The following is a 15,227-nucleotide window of genomic DNA, read 5'->3' as shown; positions in this document are numbered from 1 at the left end:
GTATCTCTCTCTCGCTCGCTCGCGCTCTCGCTTGCTTTGTCTCTCTCTTGCTCGCTCTCTCGCTTGCTTTGTCTCTCTCTCTCGCTCGCTCTCGCTTGCTTTGTCTTTCTCGCTCGCTCGCGCTCTCGCTTGCTTTGTCTCTCTCTTCCTCGCTCGCGCTCTCGCTTGCTTTGTCTCTCTCGCTCGCTCGCGCTCTTGCTTGCTTTGTCTCTCTCTTGCTCGCTCGCGCTCTCACTTGCTTTGTCTCTCTCTCTCGCTCGCTCTCGCTTGCTTTGTCTCTCTCTCTCTCGCTCGCTCGCGCTCTCACTTGCTTTCTCTCTCTCTCGCTCGCTCACGCTCTCACTTGCTTTGTCTCTCTCTCACTTGCTTTCTCTCGCTTGTTTTCTCTCTCGCTTGCTTTCTCTCGCTCGCTCGCTCTCAAAAAATTGATTTCCGTGATATTGTATATAATTTCCGGGCATCAGGGAGCCACTATTCATATGCGGGAGACTCCCGGAACTTCCGGGAGAGGTGGGATGTCTGTATACATTCTTTGGTAATGTACTGGAGTCCTGAATGTTGAGCACTCCATGACTCTAGGTGCATAGGGATAATGGAGACCCAAGCCCTCCACAGTAACTATGGGGAGAGTCTCGCTCATTTAAATGAATCACAAACCTGTTTCAGACCCTTCTCTTGTGAATGTACTTTTATACTCAGTGGCCATTTTATTACGGACACCTGTACACCTGCTAGTTAATGCAAATATCTATTCAGCCAACAATGTGGCAGCAACTCAATGCACAAAAGCACGCAGATGTGGTCAAGAGGTTCAGTTGTTCAAATCAAACATCAGAATGGGGAAGAAATGTGATCTAAGTGACTTTGCCCCTGGAATGATTGTTGGTGCCAGACAGGGTGGTCTGAGTATTTCAAAAACTGCTGATCTCTTGGGATTTTCAAGTACAGCAGTCTCTAGAGCAGGGGTGGTCAACTTTTTACATTCCATGCATCAGTTTTTTCACACACGAGTTCAGATGTGATTTTTTCATAGTCATAGTCATACTTTACACGAGTTCTATATTAACATATATTTACAAAAACTGAATGGGGGTACAAGAGTTGTATGGCGGACCTGAACTCGTGTGTGAAAAAATTGATGCATAGAGTGTAAAAGGTTGGCCACCTCTGCTCTAGAGTTTACAGAGAATGGTGCCAGAAACAAATTAAAACATCCAGTGAGTGACAATTCTGTAGGTGAAAATGCCTTGTTAATGAGAGCAGTCAGAGGAGAATGGCCAGACTGGTTCAAGCTGACAGGAAGGCGTCAGTAACTCAAATAACCCTGGCGTGCAGAAAAGCATCTCTGAATGCACAACACGTTGAACCTTGAAGTGGATGGGCTACCACAGCAAGAAACCACAAACGTTCAGTCAGTGGCCACTTTATTAGGTACGGGGGTATCTAATAAGGTGGCCTCTGAGTATAAGTCTGATAATTCCAGTTCAAACATGCACCAGTTCCTTTTTCGATAGAGATACAGCACGGTAACAGGCTCTTCCGGCCCAACGAGCCTGAGCCACCCAGATGCATGTCTGTGTCCAACTGACCTACTGACCTGTGTGTCTTTGGAATGTGGGAGGAAACCAGAGCACCTGGAGGAAACCCTTGTGTTCATGGGGAGAACGTACAAACTCCTACAGACAGCAGAGAGAATTGAACTCCCGTCCCCGCCACTGCAACATGATGTGCTAAACCACTACGTGCCACGCTCTGAACATTCATCAGAACTAGGCTGTTCTCTGAACAGTGATCAGAACTAGCTTGTATTCCATACTACAGAGCCTGCATTACATAATATACCGCATTCAAGCTCTGCAATATTTAAACTTTCTAATTGTCAAAGCAGGCTCAACTGGAATTAGATTGCCCATAAATTTGTGACCCTACTTTGGAAGGAACACTCATTTGTTTCTTCCCACCAATCCTCCAGATGGGATCAAAACTTTATGATTTCCTCTTTATAATGCTCCTTGTTTCCCTTCACGTTATTTTCCTTCTCTTTTTCTCATGGGGGTGAAGAAAAGTTGCTTTGTTTATCTATGTTTGAAGGGTTTCCATGGCTGAGATCTGTTAAGGCTGCTGGCGTACACAGGGGTAGCTGGAGCCATGGAATGAAAACCTGGTGGTGTCTGGCTGCTGCGTGAGGACACCTCATCCCAGAGGATGGCTGGATTCTCCCCATAAACACTGGTGTCCCACATCTCACTAGCCAACCATAGCCGCCGAAAGCACTCCAAAATTTTGATTAACAATCAACCTCTTGTCCAACTAGTTTAAGGGCAAACTGACTGATAAGGAAAAGTTGAATAGGTTTGGGCTTTATTCTCTAAAAATAGGAAATTGAGGGGAGATTTGATAGAGGCATACTAAATTATGAGGGGTATAGATAGGGTGAATGCAAGCAGGCTTTTTCCACTGAGATATGGTGAGACTACAACTAGAGGTTATGGGTTAAGGGTGAAAGGTGAAAAATTTAAGTGGCACATGAGGGTAAACTTCTTGGTGAGCATTTGAAATGAGCTGCCAGTGGGAGTGGTGGGTAAGGATTCAATTTCAACATTTCAGGAAAGTTTGGATAGGTACTTGGATGGGAGGGTTATGGTCCAGGTGAGAATAGGCAGATTAATAGTCTGGCACAGACTAGATGGGTCAAAGAGCCTGTGCTGAAGTGTTGAATGACTCTATGACTTTAATTGCTTTTCTTCACAGCTAATTCAGTATGTTTTCTGTGATTTCAAAGAGCACTGGTTAGAGCCAAGATCCAACTCAAATGTATTGATCGCACTGTTTCATTGGAGATCGCGAACACAACTAGATTCCAGAAAACTTACATTTTACTTAAATTAAATAAATCTGCAAATATTCCATCTTCTAAAGTAGATATCTGATTGTTGCTTATGTCTCTGCAAGGAAAGATGTAGAAAGAATTAGTTTCATCTGATATAATTCCATGTTTTGCAAATCTTTAAGTGTGTACCATACAGAATTAATGTTTTTGCAGTACAGCAATAATCCAACATTCATCTCAAATAACCTAACCACCACCTTGGTTCGATATTTTCTGCAATAACCTGGTTTATTCACTTTAATTTAGAGATACATCATGGACCAGGCCCTTCCGGCCCAACAAGCCACACCACCCAGCAACCCACCAATTTAACCCTAGCCTAATCACAGGACAATTTACAACGTCAGATTCACCTTAGAATAGAGGGATATACATTTAGAATGGAGATGAGGAGGAATTTCTTCAGCCAGAGATTGGTGAATCTGTGGAATTCATCACCACAGGTGGCTGTGGAGGCCAGGTTATTGGATGTATTTAAGGCAGAGCCTGATAGGTTCTTGATTAATCAGAGCATGAAGGGATATGGGGAGAAGGAAGGAGATTGGAGCCAAGAAGGAAAATGGATCAGCCATGATGAAATGGCAGAGCGGATGCGGTGGTCCAAATGACCTAATTCTGCTCCTATATCTATACCTACCAAACAGTACGTCTTTGGACAGTGGCGAACGTACAAACCCCTTACAGACGGCGCCGAAATTGAACACAGATCTCTTATGCCCTGAGCTGTAATAGCATGAAACTATGTTGCTGTGGTGCCCACCCCACCCAAATCATCGGTTGATGTCAGCATTGTTCAGACCCCCATCTGCCAAGGTGGAATTTGATCTCCTATCTCTGGATCCAGCTGTCTGCCTGCTATCCCAGTGACCTCTGCTGAACATCGGCGACTCCTCCATTGAGATCGTTAACAGCACCAAACTTCTTGGTGTTCACCTGGTGGAGAATCTCACCTGGTCCCTCAACACCAGCTCCATAGCAAAGAAAGCCCAGCAGCGTCTCTACTTTCTGCGAAGGCTGAGAAAAGTCCATCTCCCACCCCCCATCCTCACCACATTCTACAGAGGATGTATTGAGAGCATCCTGAGCAGCTGCATCACTGCCTGGTTCGGAAATTACACCATCTCGGACCGCAAGACTCTGCAGTGGATAGTGAGGTCAGCTGAGAAGATCATCAGGGTCTCTCTTCCCGCCATTACAGACATTTACACCATGTGCGGCATCCGTAAAGCAAACAGCATTATGAAGGACCCCACACACCCCTCATACAAACTCTTCTCCCTCCTGCCATCTGGAAAAAGGCACCAAAGCATTCGGGCTCTCACGAACAGAGTCTGTAACAATTTCTTCCCCAAAGTCTCTCCAATACCCAGAGCCTGGACTGAAACCTCTATTTATTTATAATGATAAACCTACTGCCCTCTACTGTGCATATTGTCTTGTTAATTATTTATTGTAATGCCTGCACTGTTTTGTGCACTTTATGCAGTTCTGGGTAGGTCTGTAGTCTAGTGTAGCTTTGTGTTGTTTTTTACGTAGTTCAGTGTAGTTTTTGTATTTTTCATGTGGCACCATGGTCCTGAAAAACGTTGTCTCGTTATTACTGTGTATTGTACCAGCAGTTATGGTTGAAATGACGATAAAAAGTGACTTGACTTGACTAACCACGACAATATCCTGCCACGTTCCCATGGCACTTCTAGAATCTGAGTTCATCTCGTGATCTGTTGATGGGTGGGTGGGGAGGCACAGCGGGTAGTGTAGCTGCTTCACAGCTCCTGCTACCCTGGTTCAATTCCAGCCTCTGGTGTGGAGATTGTGTGCGTCTGCCTTGGATGCTCTGCTCTCCACCCTTGTTCCAGAAGATGTACTGATTTCCAGATTAATTGGCCGGTATAAATTGTCCTTCGTGTTAGTGGGTAGTGGGGAAATTGGGAACGACAACTGGTTAAACTCCCACTTGAGAACAAAACTACTGCTGACACACTATAAGACCATAAGACATCATAGCAGAGTTAGACCATTCGGCCCATCGAGTCTGCTCTGTCATTCCATCGTGGCTGATTTATTATCCCTCTCAAACACATTCTCCTGCCTTCTCCCAGTCACCTTTGATGCCCTGACTAATCAAGAACCTATCAACCTCTGCTTTAAATTTACCCAATGACATCTGCTGAGGTTGTAATCCATTTCATATTACCCCAATGGGGAAAAGGTGCAACGAAATAGATGGGGAATGGGATTGCTCTTGGAGCTGGCAAATAATCAATGGGCTGAATAGCCTCTTTCTCTGATGTTAGGAGACAAGAACATAGAATTGGACATCTCTGTAATTAGGAGCTCATGACTTTCCAAAAAGGATTTCTACTGCCCTTACCTAGTCTGGCCTATATGTAACTCAAGGAACTAGGTTGACTCTTAAATCCTGTCTAGTAGGCAATACCACCTTCTCAAGGTCAGCTAAGGGATGGTAATAATTGCTAGCCTTCCCAAAGACCCTGTTGGAAGGCTGGAGGCAGAGGTCCTGTGATGCAATATTTGCAGGGAGTTAATAACACTGGGCACTGGGAAGGGATTAGGGCTTGGAAAGGAATTTGCCACAGGGTAAACTGAATGGCTGTAATTAAGCAGAAAACACATTAAGGACATTGGAAACTACCTGAAAGTCCTGCCGTTGTCACCATGGGTAACACAACTCCAGAAGAACAATACAATCATGCAATCGTTATTGCCGCAATCTCGCCCATGAAAAAAATTACATTTGCTGGTCTCCAGCAACACAAACACAGGTGCCTGTATTCTGCATAGCCAGTCACTTCCAAATTAGATATTTCAGATATTCTTAACAATATTTGGTAACCGCCCCAATTCCCTTGCTTCACCATCGCCCTAAAACAGGTTGGGAAATTTTCCTGTTTATTAAAATATTCCAGATCAGAAATGACTAATCCCAGTTACCCTGGTCTGAAACTTCAGCCATCTTTCTGACTCGTGGGCTGGGTCAGTTTCAATAAGAACGTCTGTTTGAGGTTACAAATCCAAACATGTGGCATTAGCTGTTCTTTCCCAAGTATCACAGGTGCATAGCATGGATATCCGGGGAAAGTTCAGACATAGTGATGTCCCATGAGTGGACAATGTGTGATGTCTAGGTTATAAAGTACCAATCATTACAGACATGAATATAGACTTAAAACACTTACATATCTGATAAATATCTTCGACCAGCGAAGATTTCTTTGTTAAGAATACTAATATTATTGCCCTGTAGATATCTAGGGAACAAAAGAAGATTATTAATTGAAATAGAATATATTCTACTTTTTATCAATTCAGTTTGGCTTTCACCCATATTAGCAACAAATACGTCAGTGATGTATTTACAAAATGGTTAGCAGTTAGTAAACTGGTTATTAAATCCCCATGAAGGATGTTGGCCCAAAATGTCGACTCTTTATTCCGTTCCATGGATGCTGCCTGACCTGCTGAGTTCCTCCAGCATTTGTGTGTGTTGCTCTGGATTTCCAGCAGCTGCAGAATCACTTGCGTTTATAGAAAACTATTAGCTTTTTTCTTGAGACATAGTGTTTCTGATGTATTATCTAAAACAGAAGTTTTCTATAATACGCGATGCTGAGGTCAACTTGGAGAAGGTGCAATGATAATTCTTAAGAGTGTAATATAGAGAGTAACATCTTGATTCTTTCAAGGTTTTTGATGATACCCACTCTGATTACATTTGGTCACACTTATTTAACCATTTTGAGACCATGATAAAACAAACAGCACATCTGGACAGATGAGGCACAGGTCAGCCACTTGAACCAATGAGGTCCTGACAAATATCAAAGAAGACAGCTAGAAATTAATACTCCTAAACACACTATATTAATGCCACATGTTGTACTCCACTTGCACATCTAGTTCCAGTGACAGGCACTACTTATTGTGTATTCAGCTCCTCCGAACAGTCGTACATTCCTAAATATCCACATTCATTTAATATAGAACAACTCATACAAAATGCTGGAGGAACTCAGTATGTCAGGCAGCATCTATGGAAAGGAAGAAAGAGTCAACGTTTTGGGTCAAGACCTCCACCAGTCCGGCATTTTCTGTGTATTACTGTAGATTTCCAGCATCTGCAGAATCTCCTGTGATTATCAACTAATAAAGAATACAGCACATAGAGCAAATTACAGACCATTTGGACAATGATATTGTGCCAACCTTTTAACCTACTGTAAGATCAAACTAACCCTTTCCTCCCACATAGCCCTCCATTTTACTTTCTAAGATTCTCTTGAATGTCCTAATGTATCTGCCTCTAACACCACCCCAAGAGTGCATTCCATGCACTCACCATTCTCTGTGTAAAAAAAAACCTTCCTTTGACATCCCCCTGTACTTTCCTCCCAACATCTTAAGTTGACTCAATGACTACAAAAGCATTCTGATCTCTGTTGTCAGCCCAAGACATTTGGGGAAAAGCTTAAACTGTCCCATGGACCATGCTAAATGTGGAACAGCTTCCCAGAACAAACCCAACAAGTAAATTTAAAAACCATGAATGAACAATTCACTTACAATTTCTCCAGGGAAGTCAAATTGTCCAAAAAGTTTTCATCGAGTGAGAGAATGCCATTGTATGAAAGGTCCCTGGAAAAGAAGAGAGCTGTTAACATTTATACATATTCCATTTACAGAAAGCCAAGGTGATGTTGATGCTTAAACTTTACGGACAGAAATTTATTTTGTGTAGTAAACGGCCAATTTTAACCGGAAGCCTATGATATTGGATGCACAGCTAGCTCCTCACCAAAAAATTTATTTTCCAAAAAAGCCAATATTGAATGCTATCAGCTGAGTATTAAAAAAAAAACAGCATTCTGCCCAATCCTGTGGAAATCCAAATCATGGAACCAGGTTAAAGTTACTTGCTATGTGAAATTCTTGAACCTGTGGTACTGGTTCCCTGATCATTCACCAGACTTGTCTAATGCGCGAAGAATAACTGTCATGCAATTACTGCAGCAATAAATGTCATGCCTCAGTCTGACCACCTGGTGGGCCAGACTCCAGTTCGTCTCCTCCTCTGATTATTTGAAGATTATTTTTACCTGAGTCTTGTTTTAGTTATCAATGCTCCTGTGCGTTGTTTTGTTTCTCTATTTAAGTTCCCTCTGCTTTGTTCACCGCTGCTCAGTTTTGAGTTTACCTACACTGTGTCCCAGTGATTCTCGTGTTCTCTACTAACCAATCCACAAGTAAAGATTCTTTGTTCAACTCCATCCTTGTCTCTGATCTCCTCTGCACTCAGGGCCACCTGGTCTAAGTCTCCCTTGGCAGACTACTGGCTAAGGATATGGAACATCAACATAACAATTGAACCCACCCTGGCAACCACTCCTTTTACAATAATATTTATAAGGGCAAGCCCCCAACCATTGCTGGGATGACTTATTTTCACCAGGGCCAGGAGAGAATAGAAGTTGGGATGAACTGTGGGGAGATGGGCGGGACTGGAGAAAAGAGCCAAGGATGCTGTTCCTAGTTTTTATCCCAAGCTCTGCTGCTTGATTGAGATGTGAGTGACAGGCGTGCATTTTAACAGCTCCCTTTTTTTCAAGTTACTGTTTTTTTAGAAGCATTTATGATTCAATATTCATCAGTGTTGACTGGCTATAAACCATTGGATGATGTGACAGACATATAGCTTACCAATGTGCAGAGCTTAGTTGGAGAGTCCTTATCATTATATTTTCCAGACAACACATGCGAATACAGTACGGAAAGTTCCTCACACTTATAGTACAGACAGACACTTAGATGAGTGTCAATGCAGACAACAGCAAGTGTGCCCATTTCCTTCACAGCAAATCTTCATATCTCCTTAATAATACAGCTCTTTCCAAATCCTCATCTAATAATTCTAATGAAATCCTCATCTAATAATTAGTTGCTATAACAATCCAGGAAGCTGCTTAGGCCACAGAGCACTTATTCTACTTAAAAATAATCTCTCAGATTCACACCACCCCTAGATTGTTATCTGAACCATGGAAACTTATATAAGAAACAAAAAACTAATTTGTGCAGGTTACAGCCATGTCTGGTGACCACCAGTGCTATCACAACAGGCTAGCCTGTGTAACTGCTTATGGTCTCCAGGCTCAAGGACAGTTTCTATCCTGCTGTTAGAAAACTCATGAATGGATTTGTTATTCATTCTCCTTCTTTGGTTGTCCATCGGAATCCGATGACGACGTCCACTCCTTTAACAGTGAGATCTTTGATGACTATACAGTCCTATCCTGGACCTACAAGCTCTATGGCAGGTGGGACATGTATGTGTGGTAGTGGTGGCAGCCATGGCTGCATTTCTCCTGGCTCTCTTCTGCTGTCTTCTGGTTGTTCTTTCCGTCTCCAGAACACGAACCCCGTCCCTACACAGCTGTTGCCACGTAGTACGGTCAGCAGCAACATCCTCCAGGTCCTCGGGTCTGTCCTGCATTTCCTTAAAGCATTCTTTAATGTTATTCATTAAAGATTAACTGTTAACCTCACAATCTACCTCAAAGTTCAAATTAAATGTATTATCAAAGTACGCATATGTTATCATATATAACACTAAGATTCATTTTCTTGCAGGCATTTACACGGAAATAAGGAAATAAAATCAAATCTTACAGAGAACTGTATATAAACAGACAAAGACTGACTGACAGCCAATGTGCATAATGAGGCAAACTCTTATAATAATCATTATAAGAGTCCTTGAAAGTGAGTCCGGATTGTAGAATCAGTTCAGAGTAGTTCAGGAGCCTAATGTTTTAAGGTAATATGTTGTGGTGTATTAAATCTTGCAAAAATATTAGATGAAAATCTGAACAACTCCAAGTGACAATTCAGCTTTTTACAAAAGCTCACAGCATGTAAGGTGTCGGACAACTTAAACACTGTAGGTTTGTTTAATGTTTTGCTAATAGCAGCTGGATTCTTACCCTGTAGGTTTCTTAAAAGTTTGTTAACAACAGCTGGATTCTTACCCTGTAGGTTTCTTAAATGTTTGCTATTAGCAGCTGGATTCTTTTTTGGCCTCGGGCACTAGTGGCACGAGAACAAAAGAGCAAAGAGTTTATCTGTCTCTGTGTGTCTCTAAGTGCTTGTGGATTGAACCCCGATTTACTGAGGCACCTTTCACTCTGTTCTTAGGACTTCACCTGGACCAAGGAATCGCGATCGATCGGTGCCGAGGACGGACCCAGGGTAATTTCATGTCAGAATTTTGTGATAACCAAGTCTCCTGATGACAGCAACAATCAAGTGGAGACTAAGAATCGTACGCCCTGAAATCTTTGTAACTTATTACATGGTGTGCGTATATTTATTTATTCTTTCTTTCTTTTCAAATCTTTTTATTGTTATATTATACAAAAGAAATAACACGAGTACATTGAAGTAACAACACTTACAATGTCTCAAAAAAGACATTATCTTAAAGATTGAAAAAAAAATTTTGTGATAACAAAAAAAACCTACTAAGCAGACAAAGTGAGAGAAAAAAAGAACCCATTGGGTGTACAACCCCGGAGCCATGCGTCATACAAAAAGCTTCTAAAAATAAACATCAAACCGCCAGCAAGAAAAGAAAATATACCAAAAAATTTACAATTAGATCATGGAAAAAATCTCTCAATTAGCTCAAATGATAATAATGAGCAAATGAGCCCCATCTTTTCTCAAAATCAAATAAAGGTTCAAAGGTTCAACTTGTAATTTTCTCCAAACTAAGCCGTAGCATAACTTGAGAGAACCACTGTGACAAAGTGGGAGCTGATGTATCCTTCCACTTCAACAAAATGGCCCTTCTAGCTATCAATGTAACAAATGCAATAACATGTTGGTCCGACACAGAAATACCATGAATATTTTGAGGAATTATTCCAAAAAGCACAGTTAATTTATTAGGTTTATTATTTATTATTGTGGTTTATTTGTGATTTCTCCGGTGTGATGATAAATTAAATTTGAGTTACTTTATTGTGCTTGTACACTTATTACCACATTCCTTGGACACTCAGATTGGTTTGGGTCCTCTGGGTCTGATGAACCCAGCCCTCTACTGTTCCTGAACCAGAAGGCTTCTGCACCTTCTGCCTGATGGTAGCGTTGCTTGGATGGTGTAGGGGGTGGGGGGTCCTCAATGATTGATGCTGCTTTCCAGTGGCAGCACTCCATGGCCCCTGCACCATATTACTCCCTGCGCTGCACGATTTCAGTAACTGTAACTAGTACTCTATGTTCTGCCTTCTGTGGTACGCACACAAAGGGCTAGAGGAACTCTGCAGGTAAGGCAGCATCGACAGAGAGAAATAAACAGTCAACGTTTTGTGCCAAGACTCAGAATCCCGAGGAAGGGTCTCAGTCGGAAACTTCGACTGTTTATTCCTCTCCATAGACGCTGTCTGACCTGCTCAGTTCCTCCAGCATTTTGCGCGCTTGTTCCTCAAGGTGTCCAGCATCGGCAGAACTTCTTGCTTATGATTCTGCATTCTCTTATTGCTTTTCCTCAAAATATTTATGTTTTGAAATGATCTGAATGATCAAATATGATGGCAGAATATATGGCAGAATGGTATGACTCTTGGCAGTGTGGAGAGTCAGAGGGATCTTGGGGTCCGAGTCCATAGGACACTCAAAGCAGCTGCGCAGGTTGACTCTGTGGTTAAGAAGGCATATGGCGTATTGGCCTTCATCAATCGTGGAATTGAATTTAGGAGCCAAGAGGTAATGTTGCAGCTATATAGGACCCAGGTCAGACCCCACTTGGAGTACTGTGCTCAGTTCTGGTCGCCTCAATACAGGAAGGATGTGGAAACCATAGAAAGGGTACAGAGGAGATTTACAAGGATGTTGCCTGGATTGGGGAGTGTGCCTTATGAGAATAGGTTGAGTGAACTCAGCTTTTTCTCCTTGGAGCGACGGAGGATCAGAGGTGACCTGATAGAGGTGTACAAGATGATGAAAGGCATTGATCGTGTGGATAGTCAGAGGCTTTTTCCCAGGGCTGAAATGGTTGCCACAAGAGGACACAGGTTTAAGGTGCTGGGGAGTTGATACAGAGGAGATGTCAGGGGTATGTTTTTTTATGCAGAGAGTGGTGAGTGTGTGGAATGGGTTTCCGGCAACGGTGGTAGAGATGGATACGATAGGGTCTTTTACGAGACTTTTAGATAAGTACATGGAGCTTAGTAAAATAGAGGGCTATGGGTAAGCCTAGTAATTTCTAAGGTAGGGACATGTTCGGCACAAATTTGTGGGCCGAAGGGCCTGTATTGTGCTGTAGGTTTTCTATGTTTCTGTGAATAGATAGCTTGCAAAACTATCTTTTCATTGTGTCTTGATACACATATCAAAAATAAACTAATACCAATACTAATCCCACGTGAGAGATCAACATCAGCCAGGACCATGCTGATGCTGACCAGCCAACATCACCCTGCTTTTTTGTGGAATTAGTGCTATGGGATCTTCTGCATCCACCTAAGATCAACAACCCAAAATCGAAATCAAGTTTATTATTACTGACACATGTCTTGTCACTTCATGGTTTATGCCAGCAATAGTGGGCATGACATATGTCAGTAAGAATTACTATAAGTTACAACATATAGTGCAAAAGACAAATAGTGAGGTAATGCTCATGGCTTCATGGACCGTTCAGAAATCTGATAGTAGAGGGGAAGAAGCTGTTCCTGAATCATTCAGGCTCCTGTACCGCCTCCCTAATGGTAGTATGTCCTAATATGTAAGAGGGCAGGTCCTGGGTGACGGGGGTCCTTAATGATGGATGCCGCCTTTTTGAGGCAACACTCCTTGAAGATGTCTTCGATGCTGGGGAGGCAAGTGCCCATGATGGAGCTGACTGAGTTGCCAACTTTTATCTTATGGTACCTTCTACAAATCAGTTTGCCAATTCAATATGTCCAGCGTGTTGCAGGTACTATAAATTACAATAAATAAATAGTTAGACAGATAGATAGATAGTACAGTGCATGACATAAAATACTATGAGTTACAAAAAAACAAAAAGATAGTGCAAACGAGGAATGAGTGCTCAGTGGAAGAGAAGAAGCTGTTCCTAAAACGTTGAGTATGGGTCTTCAAGCTCCTGTGCCTCCACTCTGAGAAGAGGGCATGCCCTGGGTGAAGGGGCAACAAGAGAACAAAATTGTGAGGAGGTGGTCATGGGTTCAAGGACCATTCAGAAACCTGATACTGGAGGGGAAGAAGCTGCTTCTAAAACACTGAGTGTGGATCTTCAGGCTCCTGCACCTCCTAATTTGACTCAATAAAGGCAGTGTCCCCAGCAGTATGGCACTCCCTGGGCAATAGCCTAATGGTGTAGTGTTTCCAGGTTGATGGTCCAGCTTCTCACAGTGGGAAATGGTTAACTGCTGATCACCAAATGCTAATTCTGTTTCCGTTCAGCACGGGAGTCAAAGTAAGTTTATAATCAATGCACATATTTCACCATAGACTACCTTGAGATTTCACAGCAGATGCCATGACATGAAACCTGATTCTGAGATTCATTTGTTGCGACATTTACAGGAAAATAAAGAATACAAAAGAATTGTTGAAACACTATCCATAAACAAAGATTGACAAACAGCCATTGTGCAAAAGATGACAAACTGTAGATAAATAAACATGTAAATGGATAGATAGATGGATAAATCAAAGGGTGAATGGATGAACAATACTGAGAACATGAATTATTGAGTCTGTCAAAAGCTGAGGTGAGTGAAGTTACATCCTGCTTTGTGGTGGAATCTCTGCATACAACAGCAAGTGGCAAGTACTCCTTCAACCATTGACAGGGTAGCCAGCCATGTAGCTCAAACTGAGCACAAAAGGAGAAGGGACTTTGCCTAAACTTGTTCTGTCAGTGGAGCGTGAAGTAGTTTTTTCAGGATCAGCACCGTCTCCCATGCAACCATTGCTGCAAGCTTCAAGGGGGTTCTCTTTTCTTGACTTGTTGTCTGGTTAAACAACAACACGAGATGATGTTAGCAGAGGTATAATGGTTAGGATAACAAGTGTGTTCAAACATTCTGGCACTTTGAATGTACCAAAGTGGATTTGGGAGACCCACCATAGGGAGGTCATGAGTTCAAGTTCCCCTACGGAAGATATGTGGCTTCGTTAATCCAAGACCCTCTCTGTCCTTTGGGATAACAATTCAATGGTAGGATTTGACAAAGAGCAGGGGAGCCCTGCCATGTAACCAAATCTGGAATTAGCACACCAGGTTATATCTATCAAGAGAGAAGGTATTAGCGTTTCAGGTTATCTTTATTCCAAGGGAGCTATAAGAACAGGGTCCAATTCCCACTGCTGTCTGTAAGGAGTTTGTACGTTCTCCCCATGGCTGTATGGGTTTCCCCCAGGTGCTCCAGTTTCCTCCCACAGTCCAAAAGATGTACAGGTTAGGGTTGGTAAGTTGTGGGCATACTACGTTGGTGCTGGGAGCATGGCAACACTTACGGACTGCCTCCAACACAATCCTCAAACTGTGTTGGTCCCTGATGCAAAACAACACATTTCATTCTATGTTTTTGATGTTTCAATGTACCAGTGACTAATAACACTCATCTTTAGTCATTGCTGTACCGTACGTGCACCTTAAGGGTGAACTTCTGATCTTACAATTAATATCAGCATGGCCCATGAACCTTATTGTCTACTTGCACTGCACTCTCTCTGTAAATGTAACCATAACACAATATTCTGCATTCCGTTATTGCACTTCCCTTTTCCTACCTCAAATTACCGTGTTTTGAAATGATGTCTGCATGGATGACTCGCTAAAAGAAGTTTTTCACCGTTGGTGGAGAACTTCCATAATTCTTTGATACCCAAGTTAAGAAGTTCCTGCTCATCCCAGTGCTAAATAGCTGAACTCATACTTTGACATAAGACTCCTGTCCAGGTAGCCCAGGCAGAGAAAGAGCAACCCTACTGTTGTATGATAGGATGGACTCCAGGCCTCACAATCTACAGTACTGTGCAAATGTCTTAGGCACATATATATAGAGAGGGGATCTGATGGAAACATATAAGATTAATAAGGGATTGGACAGGCTAGAGGCAGGAAACATGTTCCCGATGTTGGGGGAGTCCAGAACCAGAGGCCACAGTTTAAGAATAAGGGGTAGACAATTTAGAACGGAGTTGAGGAAACACTTTTTCACACAGAGGGTTGTGGTTCTGTGGAATGCTCTGCCTCAGAAGGCAGTGGAGGCCAATTCTCTGGATACTTTCAAGAAAGAGT

At 42.4% G+C, this 15,227-nt stretch overlaps 1 protein-coding gene across 1 annotated transcript in view; it reads right to left on the bottom strand.

The window, feature by feature from the left end:
* The window catches only part of pkd1a (polycystic kidney disease 1a), a 286,990-nt gene that overhangs the window by 191,682 nt on the left and 80,081 nt on the right, over nucleotides 1-15,227 (bottom strand). Inside the window, exons 2-4 of the mRNA XM_063059334.1 lie at nucleotides 7,475-7,546; nucleotides 6,091-6,162; nucleotides 2,874-2,945 (exon numbers count right to left, since the gene is read on the bottom strand). Coding sequence (XP_062915404.1) covers nucleotides 2,874-2,945; nucleotides 6,091-6,162; nucleotides 7,475-7,546 — 216 coding nt within the window. The remainder of the gene's footprint in view (nucleotides 1-2,873; nucleotides 2,946-6,090; nucleotides 6,163-7,474; nucleotides 7,547-15,227) is intronic.

The sequence above is a fragment of the Mobula hypostoma genome, chromosome 9 (genome assembly GCF_963921235.1).
Source record: "Mobula hypostoma chromosome 9, sMobHyp1.1, whole genome shotgun sequence".
Lineage (NCBI taxonomy): Eukaryota > Metazoa > Chordata > Chondrichthyes > Myliobatiformes > Myliobatidae > Mobula > Mobula hypostoma.
The sequence above is the reverse complement of the archived record's forward strand: the minus strand, read 5'-3'. Positions and strand labels throughout refer to the sequence as shown.